Here is an 18248-nt window from a genome sequence, read left to right as displayed (position 1 = left end):
CTTAAACTTACATTTTAACTACCGATTTTATCTACTGTTCCTTTTTTTTTTTTTTTTTCTAAAGCACTTTGAATCACCGTGTTGTTGAATTGTGCTATATAAATAAACTTGCCTTACCTTTCATCATACAACACAGGAACACACTGGTTACATTTAGGCAAATATGAAAAAGCAGATCCATTTCCGTTTTAGTCTCAACATTCAGGGACGTCTACAACTGAAACAAAGTCAGCACAGCAGGATGATGATTACAATATTTATTAAAAAAAAAAAAAAAATGACATGGTTCAGGAAAAACACTGCTGGACTCGGCCCAGCCGTTTAACTACAATTAGAAGAACCACACAATCCATGAGCCTGTTCACTTCAAACTTGCCTGAAACGGCAGCTTCTGCTGTCACCGCTCAGTAATTTCCCCATAAGAGCAGAGCTCTAGGCCACATGACAAACCCTCTGCTTTTAGACAGACACTTAAAAATACAAAATTCATGCAAAGTACACACACAAGTCCAAAACAACATAGACACACACGTGGAATTCAAACTCATGCAACTGAATTTCATGCACAGAATAAATAATAAAAATCTTTAAATGTTCACCAAGTCTAACAGCACGGGCTGCCACTGTTTGTTTTTCTTCAGAATTTAACAGGAATTGAGCAGTTTGGCATCACTGGAACAGAGTCCACAAAAAGGATAACTTGTGCAAGAATGCATGTAAAACACACAATGGTCCCCTACACAAAAAAAAAAACAAACAAAAAAAAAAACAAACAACCTCCACACTGAAAAATTATACAGAGTTCACAATGTACCAGAGCAACACGTGCAACGAGGTCTAAGAACCAACAATGACCTCAGGAAAAACTCATGTACACTGCACCCATCTGATGAGTATTAGGAGCCACTCCATTCAAGGGATTCTGCACAGAAAAAGAAATTAAAAACAAATATATTCTGTCATGTGTTATGATGACAATCTGAGTCATATTACAACGAAAATGTGGTATTAACTAAAGGAATCATTGAAAGTTGCATTGTGACAAATCCATTATTGCAGAAGATTTAAGAATAAATTCTGCAGAGCCCTTAATACTCAACATTCAGTGCATAAAGAACCACAGCAGATTACAGCTGGACTACCATGTGTAAAAGCAAGTATCATGTTTCACATAAAAGCAAAAACAATAAATAAGGTTTTTGACAATATCAGATTAATGCACAATTTAAAGCTGACACATCAAAATTTCTTCATGTTTCTCAATTGCATATTCTTGAAACAAAGACAGACATGAATTAAAGGGCAGCTTCAGTTTCAGCCCCTTAATCACAGAACATGAATATATTTAGGCTTAAGTTCTTGGGACACAGAAATTTAGAATTTAAGACACACTTAGAGGTTTTATAGTGATAGCAACGACAATAGTAATGATTGGAACGTTTTGATCAACTTCCTTATTGCCGTGTTAGTGGGCTGTATAGGAAGTGCATAAGGTGTAAGCAGGAAACCTCCACTAAAGAACAGGGGAGAGAAAATTAAGAAAAACACAAAAGATTCCACAGAGAGGGACAACAGCTGAGTCCCGCTGGCTCAGCAGCCAGCAGCACTGTTGATGAAATGAGCCATCAACCTTTCAGTCGATTCAGAAGCACTTCCTGAAGACTATCTGCGGTCCATACTCCTCGTATTCGTCCCGACTGATCCATGCAGAGGTAAAGGTAGGCATATTTGCCAACACTGCTCCTCCTCTCCACACTGAGGAGTCTCTATCTTTGGGGCTGGTTACACAAACACTGCCCCCCATGTCTGAGGGCAGCAGGCCTTTGATTTCATCCTGCAGTCGCTCAGGCAGGCCGGGCAGCAGAGTGTTCCCACCTTCAGGAAGAGAGGACAAAACAAATGGAAGCAGAATTTGGAAAACCATTGTACTTCAGATTGTAGTGCAACACCTTACCAAGAACCAAATGTTACCTGAAAGTACAATGTTTCCCAGGAAGCAGCGCCTCAGGTCAATGTCTGTGCTGAGGATTGACCTGTAGATGCTTTCGTGCATCCCATAATGGTCCCATCCAATCAGCTCAGGTTTGAACAGAATCTCAGGTGCCCTAGATGAACAGGGGGTACACTCTGCTAAAGAGTCTGTGCTATACAACAAGCAAGGTGACCACAAGATCATTTCTAAAACTTAAGTGTTGGTAAAAAGCAGGAAGCAGCCCCCCAACATTACCTGAACCTCTCTGTGCTGAGGGTAATAATCTGCCCATCTGGCATGGTGTAATGCATCTCTCTGCAGGATGACTGCCCCCGATTTAGCTCATCTTCATAGTTGAGAGAGACACAGCAGCACTTCTCCTTCATCTCCCTCACTATCTCCTCCTCTGCTGTGGTACGCATGCACACTCCCTGTTCCCGGAGAAGCTTAAAGAACAAGCACAGCAAGCTGGTTTTGCCTCGTCTTTAAACTAAGTTAGGAACCATCCAGGGATTATGCCTTCCAAGCAATCAATAACATAGCTCCTACACTGGAGTATTAACAGAAGTGCTAAATACCTTTTTAAGATGCAGTGTAACATCTAATCCAGCCAGGGGAAAGCGTTGTACAGCATGAGGTAGACAGTATCCCTCAAACACAGGCACACTGTGGCTCACTCCATCCCCAGAGTCAAACACCACACCTATATCAAATACGCACAAGTAGGATCATAGGATCAGATTTGAGTGGTTTAAATACACCAAGCTGAACAAAGTCTTCAGACAAGCCATCATCCGTGTGCATCAATCAGTGCGGGAAGACGAGCGACTACAGTACCAGTGGTTCTTCCCGCTGCGTAGAGCGCGAGCACTGCTTGCATGGCTACATAGGTGAAAGGCACGTTGAAACACTCAAACATGATCTCAACCGCGTGCTGCCGATTCTTCAGAGGGTTCATGGCCGCTTCCGTCAAAAGAACCGGGTGATCTTCTGGTTCCACACGCAGCTGCTGGAACGTATGATGCCAGATCTAAGAGACAAAAAGTCAAGCACCAAGAGTAAATGAGCTTGTGGACAACCACCAATACTTTATTTCTCTTGAGGGAAGCATGTTAATGGGTGGGGAAGTTGCAAAGTGGGTGAGTTCTCAAAACACAGACATTCAAACTAGACTACCGGTAATCCACAGGGACAAATAGGTCTGCAGCTGCCCTCTAAGCCTCAGGAACATATTCCTATGAAGTGAGGCTTTTGACAGCATCAACACATATACACTGTGTGACCAATGATGGGATAAAACCAGGGTATTTGCTGAACGGATTTGTTATATTTGAGACTTGAACATAAGAAAACCATTTGTGCCTTTCCACTTTGCCAGCAAGTTTCAAGCAGCAGAGACTGTATGATAGATGAGCAAATGTACCTGTAACGATCAAGTATAAAATGAAACTTTTGCAGCCTTTAAGGCTGTACAGACTCTCCCACATGCCAATAGCAATTTTATTTATACAGCACATTTCATTATTACGTGTAAACTCGCTTTGTTTAACACAGCAGATAAAAATACTGACGGCCACCATCACTACTGCTCAGCCTCCTACCAGCTGCACCTCATGTTACCTCATTCTCAGGTTACTGTGTTCACAAAGCTGGGTGTACACGCCACCCGCAGGCCTGACACGATGACAACAATACCCCCTCAGCCTTTTATGGCTTAGGGGTAAAAATATTAAAACCAGTGCAGTAGCAAAATAAAACAGCATATTAAGTGTAAAGTTTTCTAGTCCATTTATGGATATATGCACAGCAGGACCACAATAACATGTTTTTAAACTGAATGTACACATTTTCCTCACATGTCAAGTACTACAAACAAAAAGGCTTTGGGTCGTGCCTCTTTCAAACTAAGCCTCATATTGCTGGAAAAGACATCCAACATCTTCAGTCAGCTGGGTCTGTGGAACAGCTGTAACCTGTAGTCAGTAATCGAGTTCCAGACGACACATCAATATACGTAACATTTAAGTACTAAAGGGGAATGATTCCGACATGAGTTTTTCATTTTCTAGTTGTTATGCAAACACGAGTCTCACCTTTTCCATTTCATCCCAGTTGTGAATGATTCCATTCTTTATGGGGTGCTTCAGAGTCAGAACCCCTCTCATGTGTTCTGCATCGTGACCAATGTAGGCCTCTCTTTCAAGGTTACCATTCAGTACTTCCTGCAAAGACAGGACACAAAAAAAAAAAAAAAAGTATATTTATACCCACACTTTAAATCCCCATAGTTTTCCTTATAGCTCAAAGTAGCTGTAGGCAGATGCCAACCAACTATAAACACACATCATGAGGCTGCTGCAATGAACAGACAAAGGATGCAAAGACCAAGGCAATTTATAGAATACATTTACTGAAAATATTTTGAAAAGAAACGCTCCATAAATATGTTTAAACATGTAGGGGCCAACCTAAGGGACACGAGTTAAAATCAAAGCTTCTAACAACGAATGCACTTACCTCATACTTTGGCACCCCAATTATTGTGGGGAATATAATGGTTGGTAGGTCTTGATCTGCAAATCCTGCCTTTATCAAACCAGAGCCTGAATCCAGTACAATTGGACTCTTGAAATCTGCAATCTAGAGATACAGACACAAGCTTTTTTTTTTTCCTTTCCTTTTTTAAAAAATAAAATAAAATTCCAGAGGTTCAAAAGCACTGAAATGATCTTTTAAGTTTATATTGTGACTACAACTTTATTTGTTTTCAAGTCTGGCCAGCGCTTTAGTCTATAAGCCCCATTTTAGTCATACATTCAAAGTATGTGCGCTCAGTTACACATGGCACACAGCAATTTAAAAGCCTGGGGTTGGGAGAAAGCTTTCATAAGAACTAAAAACTAATGTTGATGTTAGGCTTTTAAATACGAGATATACTTGATGTTCTAAATGAAGACAAAAAGGTGACAGCTGAAGTAGGATGTGCCCACGTACCTCCGTCATGGGGCTATAAAACTGGATCTGACTTTCAGGTGACCCAGAGATTCTCAGAGCCTCGGAGCTCTGAACGCCATCTAGTAGCTTTTCATTTGGTTCGTCTCTTCCACCCGAGTCAAACTCTAGAGGCTGATCAGCAGTCACTTGGGATACAGACTGTTCGAGCTGGTGGTCATCTGCAGGAGGTGAAGTGTGGATTTCCTCTGCTGACTGCACATGTAGTTTGAGTAAAGATGTGGGCATCTTTTCATTTTTAGTCATTATTTCAGACGAGCGCTGTAATGATGCCCAACAGTTCTCTGGGGGTACATGGTTATCGTTTTCATGTTGTGTTACATTTGGACTGGAAACCAAGCTGTGGCTGGTGTCTGGAGGCACATTCTCTGGCAGCTCTTCAAGTACTTCATTTTGTAGATGAAGTTGGCCTTCACCTACAAAATAATGATCTAAGGACTCCTCTGTGGAGTGAGGAGCTTCGAGTTCAGCACGGGCTTCATTCACAGGAAGCAAAGACTTTCTTGGCTTAGCTACAGGGGGAAGGAGTGATTTTCCACCTGGGTCAAAGGTGCCATCATCTACCCTCATTTCAGGGATTAAAGATGCTTCTGGACTGCATAAACTAGCAGACCTGGCCAATTCATTCCCATCGATGTATTGCGATTGGACCCCTGCCTCTTCTGAGGGTTCCTGTAAATCAAATACATTGTTCAAGGTAATTTTGTAATATACTGACAGACCAGTTGTACAACCACTAGCATCTTGACACTGGGAAAGTGGCAGTTGAGCCACATCTTGTGGTGAAGCCCCTTTGGTTACCTTAAGGTCTGAAACATCTTGAATAATTTTAGTCACACGTGTATTCACAGACCCATCCATGGCAAGGCTGGCGACTGATCTTCCAGAACCATTGGGAAAGAGATCACAGAGCACTCGATCATCATGTTCTTTTCTAGGCCTTTCAGTTATAGAACATTTTTTAAACCTTTCATCAATATCCTCATTCTGTTTCTCCAGCTCCTCCACCTCCCTCTTCTCCTTTTCCAGCTGCAAATGTGAAGCCTCCCTCTCATTGCGTGAAGTCAGTAACACATTTGTACCCACAGGTTTGCTCTCCCAGAGCTCAGTGTTGAGTTTCTCTTTACTGCATCGAAACTTGTTGATCTGCAAGTTCTCTTCCATGATTAACCCGTCCAGGATATGAACCTTTCTCAGTTCCATCAGCAGGTCTGGCTTGCTGTCAGATACCGTTGGAGCTTCACTGTAAAGCCCATCCGCATTAGCTTTAGTTTCACGTGCAGACCCAGCCGACACAAGGTCAATGAAACCGTCAGATTCTGCAGAGTCAACGCAGTCATCGAAACAAAGAACACCAGCTTCAGCCAGCTCGTAGGACGACATCTTAAAAGAATAAGGAAAAATATAGTGAATACCAAGGGACTATAAAACAAGCTGACAAACCTACTGTCACATTACCCACTGGTTTGTAGGCTTCCCTTCAGGCAAACTGAGTTTTTCCATTCTGGCCATCATCTACCTATTTTTTGGAACCAGCAGTAAATTAAACATGGTTTAAAGGTTTGAACAGGTAAGACTCAGATTGATATCAGGCCTTAACAGGGGCTGATATCTACTCTATTCTGGAATTATTTTCAGAACAACCATCAGCACAATAATTATAAGGAGTGAGTTAGACATTAACAAGCTAAAGATTACTGACATTTGTATTTAATATGAAAAGTTATTTGAATCAACATCTATTTGAGTCAGACATTTTATAAGACAAACCCCAGCATGTCTGTCAGCCTCTGATGATGAGGGTTTAGCCATTTCAACATAGCACAGTACTTTGCAAATTACATAAGAAAAATATTTTAGCCAAAACTGGAAACAAGCTTGTTTCACTACTTGAAACAAGCTCAATACAACCGGGCTACAAAAGATGACAGTTGTCCACCTGGCTCTGTGTAAAAAAGTATTTGCCTCACATACCTAATAATCATTGTGCCACTGGCTGTAACAACTGCAGTAAAGTGTTTGGGAGAACTGGCACGGAGTCTTTCATGTTACTGGGGAATTTTGTTTTATGAGAAAAGCCTATTTATTCATTCATTTTTGGCCGACACTTGAGGTCCTTTAAATGTGCTATACAAATAAAGCCGACTTGACGTGCAGACGTAGACTTGCCAGACAAATTCAGATCATTTAACCAAAGCACTTTAACTTCAGGGCGTAAACTGATGGCCGGACAATCTTCTTGGTGAAGAGCAAAATTATTTACCGTTACCTGCCAACTAAATACATGCCAGGACAAAGTAATATTACACTGTATGTGAAAGAATGGCAAATGCAAATCAAAGGAAATAAAATTATTGAAGTTGAGTCAATAATTGAGCTGACTATACAGCAGTTTCCAAAGTCCTTGTACTTCATGACATCTGGGAATGACCAATTAAATTTTCCTCTAATGGTTAAAAATCCAGGGGTCCACCTGGTGATTACTATGAATCATGGCTGAAGTTGGAGAAAACCAATAATTACTGAAATAAATTTTTATTTTTGGGTAATAAAAATATCAAGTAGATTAATTACTTCTTACTATAAAAGGCTGGCATAACAGATCTGTCAAAAAGGAGAGTATAAATATAAACCTGAAAAGAATACCCTGAAAGCTGTACAACTCATGGGTTATACTTCATAGAGGAGTAGTCAGAGGCTCCTCACCCTAAAGAGGATCCAGGAGTTCTTACTTTAGTCTGTCACTCTTTTTTCTGTCTTTTTCTCTAGCTTTCTGCTACGTGTGCATATGCTTAAGGCTCTAAACCCTAGGGTTGCTTTGTCTCGTTATTCTGTGTGTAGTTATGTGCTCCTTTGTTTTTGCATGACTGTTCAATAAACTCTGCTCTTTTTCAGAGGATCTTATTTAGTCCTTTGATATAAAATCCTAAAAAACAAACTGCAAGTGTGTTTTGATCATCTGAATGTAGACGGTCTGTGGGAATGACAGAAGAGGAGACGCTGCAGAGAGGCGTGTAAGACGGCAACTTGGGTTCCCGTTTGGATCGTTTAATAAATTTGGCCAGATTTCCCAGAAAGGAGAGTTGCTCCCAAAGTGGGATAAATCCCGTCTCTCCTAACAAGACCAGGTTTCCCCCAATAGTTTATAAACCACACATCAGTTTCACATTTTGTCCATCTTCCTCTTACAGTCCAAAGACATCCCTGGACCTGTGCCTTGTGTAACTTACCTCTTTTTCCGTGCCATAGAGGCATAGAGTAACTGAAACAAACCGATATCGAAAATTAATAGAATCTGTAACAAAGAACTGATCTGCTAGATGCTTCACCCACCGTATCAAGCTGGTCCTCACCATCACACAATCGCCAGACACCCTGCCTGTCCTCTGTCCTCAGCAGTGCATCTAGCACAGCTTCCTGAGCCAGAACATTTTCCTCCTCCTGCAAAATAAAAACGAATAGTTATGTCTATAACTTCTGTTCCCTTTCAGTCGATTCACTCAGTACACTGGACACGCGAGGGCGTGATATCCCATACTTATGCGTTGTACCGAGTGAATCGACTGAAAGGGAATCCGTTCTGTCCAGAAGTCACAACAACCAGCACGGTCTTCATTTCTCAAACGATCCCCCTCTCACCTCTAATATTTCATCAGCCTTGTCCAAGATATTCTCCACTTCCCTCAGACCTTCCTCTTCCTTCACATCCCAGTCCTTCATGGACAACTCGCTGAAAAGTTGCGAGGGGAAATAAAATAAGGCATTAGGCAATTCTTCAATCTGCCTTTTCCCAGTTTACCATCCTTCCTTCAACTCTTTCATCTGACCCTCATTAATTTGCTGCCATAAGGAATCAAAGTAGACAATACAGTGTCTGTATGTTATGATGAAATGTAACAGTAGGTGCCACTGGAGGAATTTTACTGGTTCAGAATGCAGTTTGGCAGGTGATCATGCCTGATCAGTCCTCATCATAAATTGCAATAAATCAGAGTCCCCTTATGTGACAAATCTAATTATTTTGTCACTTGTGACCAACAATAAAAAATATAAATTAAAAAAAGATTACTCGTGTAGGATCTGTGTAACAACTGAAATTTCAATACCACTGCTGAAATTTCTTTGAGAATAGCACACTGTAGGAGAAGCAACATACTGATCGACATTTGAAGCCAAACAAATTACCCATCATCATCATCATCATCATCATCATCATCGTCATCATCTTGATTTTGGTCATGAAGGTCATAAGAATCCCAGAGTAGAGTGGGAACCCCCTCTGTGGAACAGATGGACTTGTCTCTTCCTTCAATAACGGTGCTGGAGAGAACACTGCAAATGGGACTTAGTTCAGGATGTTCCACACAACTTTGTGGATGTAATATCCAGTCCCTGCTCTGTGATCCTTTGGGTTCTGTGCTCCTTAAAACCTCCGGTGTAGGCTGAATTTGAGACCTGCTAGCCTGGGTGCCACTGACATGCTCATCTGAAGAATCGTGATCAACTTTTTGAGGTGCTGGATTTTGTGTACTGCTGACAGTGTAAGAGTTTTCCAAATCCTCTACCGGCAAGCTAAGCCAAGGGTTACTGGACACAGCAGCTATGCGCTTTACTTTGATCTCAAACTGATTCAGCAAATCAGCTTTAGGAGAGCTTCCTATAGAGCCCAAGTCATGCTCCTCTCTGTGAGCCCTATCTGAAACACTGGAAATAATGTCATGGATTTGAGGCGGGCTTGAGGCAGGTATTGCAAAGTCTCTGGTTGCAGCAAACGGGGAGGACGGTTTGCCCGTAGCTGACACCAACCCTGAACCTCCGGACAAGGGAGATGTTCCAAAGACATGGGCAACTTCTTTACCACCTTTACATTTAGCGAGGTTTGACTCTGAAACATGGTGTGGCACAGGTTTTGACGTGGTAGAATCAGCAGATAAGAGATTCACATGGTTGCCCCTCAGTAACTCATACTGCCACTGTAGGGCCATCTGGAGTTGTTCGACAGCCACTGGTCCTGAAGAGCTTAGAAGTTTCCTCAGTGTCAAGCACCTGGCGAATAAAAAATAAATAGAAAATGAAATAATGGCACCAGAAAAAAAAAAATTAATGTGGTAAACTGGTGTGGCTGGCTGCTCAGCCAAACTGTCAAATGTTATTTGACATACTGAATATTTGGGTTGAATGGGTGATGGGATCAAAACTAATTGAGCAGCCATAAGCTACAAACGCTGATCAGCCGATTAAATCTATTCCAAATATTACTCCATCTGCTAAAGGAGAAAATAAATTATATGATTCAGTGACAGCATGAATAAATAAAGAATCCAGTGGACCAATGAATACAGACGACGACAACAACGACACTGGAGTAAAACCATTTAAATTGCCATCATCTGTCAAACTTTCATTTGATTGCTGAATCAGTTGTTCAACTGAAGATAAAAATATAGATCACACAACGGACACAACTTCTAGATGTGATATTTCACCCAGCAAAGACTCATTTTGGCGATTCTGAGTCCAAGTGAAGACATTTCATCTTTCAAAAAGTCACTCAAGTGTCAACAAAAAAATAAAAAACTAAACAAAATGGATGAATGTTTGTTTCTCATCATTTAATTAAAAAGGTTAAACTTTGATAGAAATTGATTTCATCTCTGGTACACCTCTTTTTGTGGCTTGTAACTCATGCAAATCACAAATTCAGCAGCTCAAATTAGAATATTTCATTCAAGTTTGAGTAAATTACTATTGAAAAATAAAGTTGATTCATAGCATCATAGCAGGTCAAATTCTCAAAATGAGGAGCTGCACTTGAGTGCTTCATTCCTTACCCTTCCTACAAGAGTACACACTGGATGATCTTTTATGAAAGGACAACATACTTATACATATTCAGTTTTTAACCAAGTCTGCTTTCCTGAAGAGGACCAAGCTTCCTGCTAACAGCCCATAAATGACATTTGGTAACGGCAGTGGTTGACATGTCTGATGTCTCAGAAAGCTGCTACTTTTCAACAAATTTTTGCACAAAACTGCAAGAAAGTTGATAATTGATGCACACGCACACCTTATTTGCTTGCACTCAAGGTACGACTTTGTACACAACAGTTGAAATGGAATCAATCACATCACCTTTGAGACATTTGTTTCCCCATCTGCTGGATCTCATCATCTGGGATTGCATTTGCCAAATGAGACAGATGGAGCAGCTCCTCCATTTCTGGAGGGGGATTGTTCTTCAGAAAAGTGGACAGCCTCCATCTCCACCCAGGCATCATCCCCCAGTTCTTCTGCTGCAGCTGGATGGAGGAAGCCTCTTCACGAACACCCGACAGGAGCTCCTGGAGGAAGTTCTGGCAAAGGACCAGACTGTACCAGCAGCTGGCCTAAACAGGTAAACGGCATAATTTCTGCTATTCTTGGGGGTGGGGCCAATTTATTTTAGACAACAGTAACCAGGTATGGCAATAACAAAGACTCAAATTTTTGAGCAACATCATCTTTTAAGTAGTTAAAAAGCATTTGTCCTTGAAATTAAAAATGCACACTGGCTGTAATTAGACAGCACAGGATGATAGAAAAATGTTAGTAAGCCAGTTGGATGATAGGTCAGTGTGATTTGAAAGAGGATGTCTGGCACATGTGGAGTGAAAAAAATAAAAACTACTGTCAGTGATTACAGTCAGTAAAGGTATTTTTGTTGTTTTGTTTAACGTGGCAAGCATTACCTCACAAGAGCAAGACAAAAAGCTGTTGATGGTTAGCTTAGGTTCCAAAACAAAAGTTCTTCCAATGAATCAAATGCGCTGCTGATGTTCATGCCACAGTTACGAGCACTTGGTATTACCGCGTCTGTAAGTTTTCCGCAACTTGCCTTGCTGTAGTAGCGATGGTAGCTGGAAACTGCTCTGAGGGTTTGCAGAATCAAGTTCACGGCAGAGTCAAGTTTGTCCTTCAGCCTCTCCAGATCTGCAGCCCAGCTCCCTGTGGGCTGACTGTCCAAGGGGAGAATCTCTGCTGAAGCCTGGATTACATCTTCAGCCCAGCGAACAAGTGCCTGGTAGGTGAGAGGTAACCTTTACTTCAAGCATAAGTTAACAGCATCCGTAACACAGTTAGCAACACTAATGTTACAAACAACTAGGATTTAACTAAACCGTGGTGTAATCTAATCGAGGTCGATCTATGTTGCAAGGTAAGATTCATAACATGCAAGCTAAAGCCATACCATAGCAGGAGTGTGGATGGATGCTTCAAATTCAGACACCAGAATCACAGCTTTTGTAGGGTCCTTGGCAATCTCTACTTTGAAGGGCTGGATCTTCTCTTGAAGAAGAGTTTCAATCTTCTCAGAAACCTGTAAGCAAGCGTCAAGAACACCCAACATCCGGTTGCCTTTATTTGCGGATCGGTTGTTGTTCCCCAGTTACTGGGGGAGCTGATAATTTTCTTCAAGTGGTCACTCAAAGTAGTTTTCCACAAACACTGAGCCGTTTATACTAACACGATTATCTGTACTTTTATCTAGTTCTGTACTTAGCTACACGCCCAAGGCCATTTTTAAAGATGAGAACCGCACCCTTGACAATTCACAATCAGAAAATGATTTAATAGTTCATATTTTAAGGTTATCCAGATGTACAAAGCCACATTTGTCCTGTGGATACTCAGTTTTGTGCTCAAACATTCCCCACTCTGCTCAAACCAAAACAGCCCGAGTAAAGTGACTCAGGTCATTTAGGTTTTGGTTTAGACCACTAGGTTTGAAAAATTTTTTAAAGGAAACCATTACATGTGGACTCGCTGTTAGACCCACCTGCAGCGCATTATCACGCAACTGGAACACACGTAGCCTTAAACGAGCTTTAGAAAACAGCTGCTGCCACAGCAACTCCACTTTTTCCACAGCAGCAGTTATCCTGTAATTAAATGGCACATCAACTCTTAAAAGCGTCCGATACAGTTTCTTAGAGTAGCAAAAAACATTAATCTTGGATAATCCTTAGTCATACTGGCATTTTGCTTTAGCTGATGTGAAATGGGATCATTACAAAACTGCTGTATGGACTTTTTGGTGGATTAAGATAAAGAACCCATTTTCATGACTTGACACAGAGATCTGGCTGCCTGCAGTACCTGCTGTGGTTCTGGAGCATATCAAAGGCCATCTGAGTGAAGAGGGCAGTTCCAGCCATATCCTGGAAGCACGGCTCCCTGTCAGGCCAACGCAGCTTCCCCACCAAACTCTCACAGTTCCTCAGTAGCTCCTCCAGCCCCAACTCCCTGATCACATCATACATGTGGGACAGTAAGCTTTAATGTTTACCTGTGAAACGCCCCTAGATTGGTCAGAAGCTGCCAACACCACCTCTTTCATCTGAACGTGCAGGGGTAACCCTGGGTTAACTTGATAACCAGCTTTCTGAAACAGTTTATCCTGATCGACAGTGTTAGAGTAAGCCGCTTCACATAACAGAAAGATACCCACAGCACGTTGAATGAGTTTCCTAGTATAGGGCCCGAATTAGCAACTAGAGCACATTATTTACTCTTGATGGTACTAATATTATACCATGAATACAAGACAAAACAAGTGTTACACCAAACAAGCATCTGTGCACATCCCCCTCTGCCGTCCTGCTGCTATAAGGTTTATATTTCAGTGAATATTTGATTAACAAAAATATTGCAGACAAGAAAGTGCCACACCCTTTTTTAGACTGCAGCTGCTTGATAAGATCATAACCAAGAAGGGGCAATTCTAACCTCCTGAGCTGCTGAAACTTGGCTTCAGTGCCTAAGCAGAATTGCCGGAGCTCGCTGACGGTGGTGGGCAGTGGCAGCCTGGACAGAGCCTGCAGTGCAGAGATGCATGAAGGCAGCCGCTGGACTACAGACACAAACTCCTGGACAAATGCATCAATCTCCTGCAGGAAGCAGCATGAGTCAGAGATCATCAAAATACATCTGTGCACCCAGGATTTCACAATATGAGACTTCACTACTGTTTATTTTAGACAGCTTTAAGGTGAGCATGAGTTTAAGGCTACTCATTTTCCCGATTTAGTTATGTCAACAGTCGATTAAGTTAACCAAATCCCAATTCAGTCTATGGGGATTGTATCCCAAGTAGTATCCTAAATAGGTTTCCCCACAGGCAAAGAGGTGCCACAGTTAACAGTCATGGCCCAGCTGAATATGACTGAATGGATAATTAATGGAAAGAGGGCTCCTTTCAATGGCTAATAAGATCAGCTCATTATGCAAGGCATTTGCACAAGCTTCATGGTGGTGACCAATAAGAGGTGCTGGCTGCTCAAACAGATCTCTGCATCTATGCTCGCAATAAATATTCAATGGATTCTGACCTATTGTTAGTTATTAGTGGCTTACCAGAGAGACCGTTTCTCACGTCACACTTGAGCAGAAACATTTCAACATACACACAAATCCCCCGATTAATCATAAGACTGATTCTTAAGTCTTGCTATCAGACTAACGGTTGTGTTAAACAAATATAACAAATTAGTTAGAATGGTTGGCTTAAAGTTGGTTGGAGCAGACAATCATCAACATAATCACCCATTAAAAAAAAGTATCCTTAAACACTGAACTTTCAGCTGCTCTTCCAGCTTATTCCTATGACCAAAAGCTTTGGAAAGGAAACATGACTACATCGTCATACATCTAAATAACAGGCAGGACAGACATTCATTTCTTCATCTTACTCATACCTCTTTATAGATGCACACATTACAAGTAGAAAAGCTCATGTTAAATTCCATATTTGTAGCTACCTTTGCTACAGTTGGTGCATGACAAGTTGTTCCCCAGAGAAGCAGCAGCATTTTAATACAGGCGTTTCTCTCTTCCTTCAGCTGATCCCGTTTGGGCTCACAATTGTCACCTGCATCAATTTTATTCTATCACTAGTATTGTCTTCTGTCACCCCAACCCCTCTCATTACATCCATGAATCTTCTGAGGTCTTCCTCTTTTCCTTCTGCTTGGCAGTTCGATCTTCATCATCCTCTATATAATTTACCCACTATCCCTCCTCTGCACATGTCCAAACCATCTCAGCCGTCTCTCTGATGGACTCGTTTCTAATCATCTGATTTTCATTCCTCTTCTGACACTCCTAACTTCCTAATACAGTACCACATCTTGGCACCTTATCATATACTTTGTGTAGATCCACAATTGCACAGTGAAGCTCCTTCAGAACTTCTCCATCAATATTCTCAAAGCAAACATCACATCTGTAGTGCCCTTTCTCAGCATGCTGCTGTTCACAGCAACTCCTTCATATCTTCATTGTATGGCTCATCAACTGCACATCACATTCCTCTGGCACACTTACTCTCTGGGATTGTTTCCATCTGGTTAAAGTCCACTCCCTCTGTCCCATATATCACCACAGATATGTGATCAAGACCACAGGCCCTTACCCTCTGTATCCTCTTCACAGTGATTTTTCTACACTTTCTAAATGAAACTGGTCTCGCAGAAAGCAGCATCACTACCTTAATGAAGGCAACCCAGCTCTGATGACGGTACATGAGGTATCCACCCAGTGACCATGGTAGCTGGCTTCGATCAATGTAGTTCTGGAGCTCTGGGATTTCTCTCAGAAGGACCCTCTACAAAATGTTTATAAAAGGAGATCAGAACTGCTCACGTACATTAAATCTCAACAAAGTCTGTGCATAACAGTTTGATATACTCACTTTGAAAGAAGCAGGATAATCCTTCGATGGAGCCAGCAGCTTCAGCATTAGCTTCTCAAGATCCTTTTTTTTGGGCTGAAGGATGTACACAGTGTGGACTGTGCGCTTTTGTAGCTAAAAAAAAAAAAAAAAAAAAGGAAAATAAAAATTTGCACCAACAATTATTCTTGGTTTTCCTCAATGAAAACACATGGTTGCTCATACAGCACTCAATCACACAGCAGCAAGAGTTTTTAAAATGGCTTCATTGGTTAAGTAAACGTAAACATCTCTGAAACCCTTTGCCTCATCTTCAATTCTTCAGGCATTAGATTCATGCAACATTTTCTCCAGTTTGACTCCCCAAAAGCAACAACACATAAAATGTAAAAAATGTATCGCTAAATGAAAACCTTCATTCTGGGTTTCTACATTTTTGTCCTTCCACAGGTTAGACAGCTGACATCTAAACAATATTTCATTATTATTTGGGACTCAAATTCTTCAGAGTACTTTGGGGTTTATACTTTTGGTCACAAAAAAGTAAATAATACAATTCATATTCATCACAATTCAACAGCAGCCTGCTGGGTAATAAAAGCATGTCTAAAAGCATTTCAGCATAGAACTTCAGTCTAAAAAAAGTAAACCATCATCTTGAAAAGGTCTCACAATGTAGCCACACACTCCACTTCATCATAACAATACCTCAAGCAGCAGTAGAGTCTCGACAATGAAACTGATGGTAGAGAGTGAGACATCCCTCAGATCAGCCACGACTGACACCATGCTCTGCTTTTCCAGTTTCTTACTGTCAGAGAGAAACAGTCCAAACATCACTGTACACACAAACACAGTGCAAAAAAACGTGTTTGTTGAATTCCACCTACTTGTGCTGATACTGAAAGTAATTTATGAAGTCCACCACTTCAGCTTTGCTGAGGTCTGAGGAGAGTTTGTATTGCCCATCCACTGGGAACATAACCAGAGGGCAACCATGTTGATCAAAAGTACCTAAAAAGCCAGATAAACCCATTATGTGCAAATTTTAGGGATGAAGGGGGAAAATAAAATGAAAGAGGCCTAGACATCCGGTCCGAGTTAAGGACATTTTCATGTGGCTGCCAGTTTTGCCAAAATAAATGAAACATTTAAAAAAGAATGAGTATCACCAGGAGTGGAGGAGTTCTAAAGCCTTCACACAAGCTCTCTTAGGTCTCACACTTTCAAACATTTATGAATACACCAGGCACATGATACACAAATGTGGGTTAATAGCTACCAGGGAATAACACCGCTCCGGAGCTGAGCACATGATCCGCAGGCAGGGTCGGGGAGAGAGCACTCTCCTGCAGCGGCTCCGGGACGTCTGAAAGGGTTGGGAAGAAATTATTTTTATTGGCTCACACCCGAAAACTCCAACAGTCCATAATATCTGACCGCTCCAGCAAATTCCTCAGCTCCACACAAAAAGTTGGCTAAAAAGTTCATCAGTGCTTCAGTCATGAACCCAGCGAGGTGTCTGTGTGCTGTGGCTCCATGGGAGCAGCGCTCACCCTCACCGAGCGACACTGGTCTCTCGCCTACCTTTTGCGCGTCGGCTTATCGGAGATTCTCCACTCCTGGCTCGTTTCCAGGACATGTTTGCGCCGTAAGCGAATTCTCTGTGTGTCTCCGAACCGGACTCGACACTGAGAAGTTCTACTGCGGGGCAGCAAAACAAAGACGGATTAACCCCGGCTGCTCTCTGCCTCTTTCCGCCATCTCACAGCCACCCCAATCCACCTGACTGAATCAGCTCCAATGACTGAGGGCTGCTCGCTTCTTTTATAAACCAGGAGGGCGGAGGAAACGCCGAGAAGGACGGACAAAAAGTGAAGCCCACCAACCGACTCTGCTCAACAAGCAAGTCATTATTATATACAGCACTAAGCCCGTGAGAAATATGTGTTTGAAGTTAACGTTTCTTGTTTCATAATGGCAAGAGACACAAACAACACAAAATGACTGCAAATAGATCCGACAGAGACAGTCAGACTCAGACAGAACACAACTCGCAAAAAAAAAAAGACCACAAAGAGAAAAGTCAAAAAGACACACAATAAAGAGACACCAAAAGACCTCAAATAGACAAAAAACAAACAAAAATCATTCAGAGACTATTAACTTCAGAGCATCCGGTTCTAAATTTTTGTTGCACAACATTCCCATCCCTCCTCATATTATGTACAAATACTAATGTGAAAGCTGGATCAGCAGATACAATATTTTTCATCACTTTGAGGCTTGAACTGAAACTATTTACCTCCATAGAGCAGGCCACTAATGCCTCAAGTGTTTCCTTTTGTGTAAGAACAAGTTCCATTGTTCCTCACTTGACTGGTCTGACTGCATGTCTCATGATAGGCAGTGTTTGTTTAACACGGTCAAGCTAAACAGCACCATTCAGCTATGCAGTTTCTGGAGACATTGCAGTGGGATTGGTCTATTTTGTGGGTTGGGCGGTGGTCAGGGGCAGAGGTCCTGTGGTCCAACCTCCGGTTGACAAATCTACCT

At 41.7% G+C, this 18248-nt stretch overlaps 1 protein-coding gene across 3 annotated transcripts; it reads right to left on the bottom strand.

Moving 5' to 3' along the window:
• Window positions 1–285: 285 nt before the first annotated feature.
• On the bottom strand, window positions 286–17510 carry LOC113037207 (uncharacterized). Of its 3 annotated transcripts, XM_026194020.1 has the most exons (24): window positions 17280–17510; window positions 16975–17061; window positions 16583–16706; window positions 16401–16503; window positions 15714–15827; window positions 15510–15626; window positions 13751–13911; window positions 13121–13267; window positions 12801–12903; window positions 12213–12341; window positions 11859–12041; window positions 11117–11370; window positions 9170–10030; window positions 8624–8714; window positions 8318–8425; window positions 5786–6367; window positions 4967–5656; window positions 4490–4612; window positions 4066–4194; window positions 2810–3002; window positions 2551–2675; window positions 2228–2418; window positions 1972–2105; window positions 286–1875 (listed from the first exon to the last, which is right to left on the bottom strand). In XM_026194020.1, exons 1-24 carry the CDS (start codon window positions 17332–17334, stop codon window positions 1643–1645), a joined length of 5037 nt encoding a protein of 1678 aa, XP_026049805.1. In that variant the 5' UTR covers window positions 17335–17510; the 3' UTR covers window positions 286–1642. The 3 variants fall into 3 exon arrangements, with proteins under 3 accessions (XP_026049805.1, XP_026049803.1, XP_026049804.1); XM_026194018.1 differs by having other exon boundaries at window positions 4967–6367; XM_026194019.1 differs by having other exon boundaries at window positions 4967–6367; window positions 13751–13839.
• Window positions 17511–18248: the final 738 nt, after the last annotated feature.

Source organism: Astatotilapia calliptera, chromosome 15, assembly GCF_900246225.1.
Source record: "Astatotilapia calliptera chromosome 15, fAstCal1.2, whole genome shotgun sequence".
NCBI classification, from domain to species: domain Eukaryota; kingdom Metazoa; phylum Chordata; class Actinopteri; order Cichliformes; family Cichlidae; genus Astatotilapia; species Astatotilapia calliptera.
This window is presented reverse-complemented; position numbering and strand designations above follow the sequence as displayed.

Excerpts from the sequence above, each read along its gene's own strand:
- LOC113037207 (XM_026194018.1), bottom strand. The coding sequence starts at position 17,334 with ATGTCCTGGAAACGAGCCAGGAGTGGAGAATCTCCGATAAGCCGACGC. Across the intron at positions 16,707-16,974 it reads CGGAGCGGTGTTATTCCCTG|GTACTTTTGATCAACATGGT; the intron begins GTAGCTATTAAC and ends CTGGCTTTTTAG. Across the intron at positions 2,676-2,809 it reads CGCAGCGGGAAGAACCACTG|GTGTGGTGTTTGACTCTGGG; the intron begins GTACTGTAGTCG and ends TATTTGATATAG.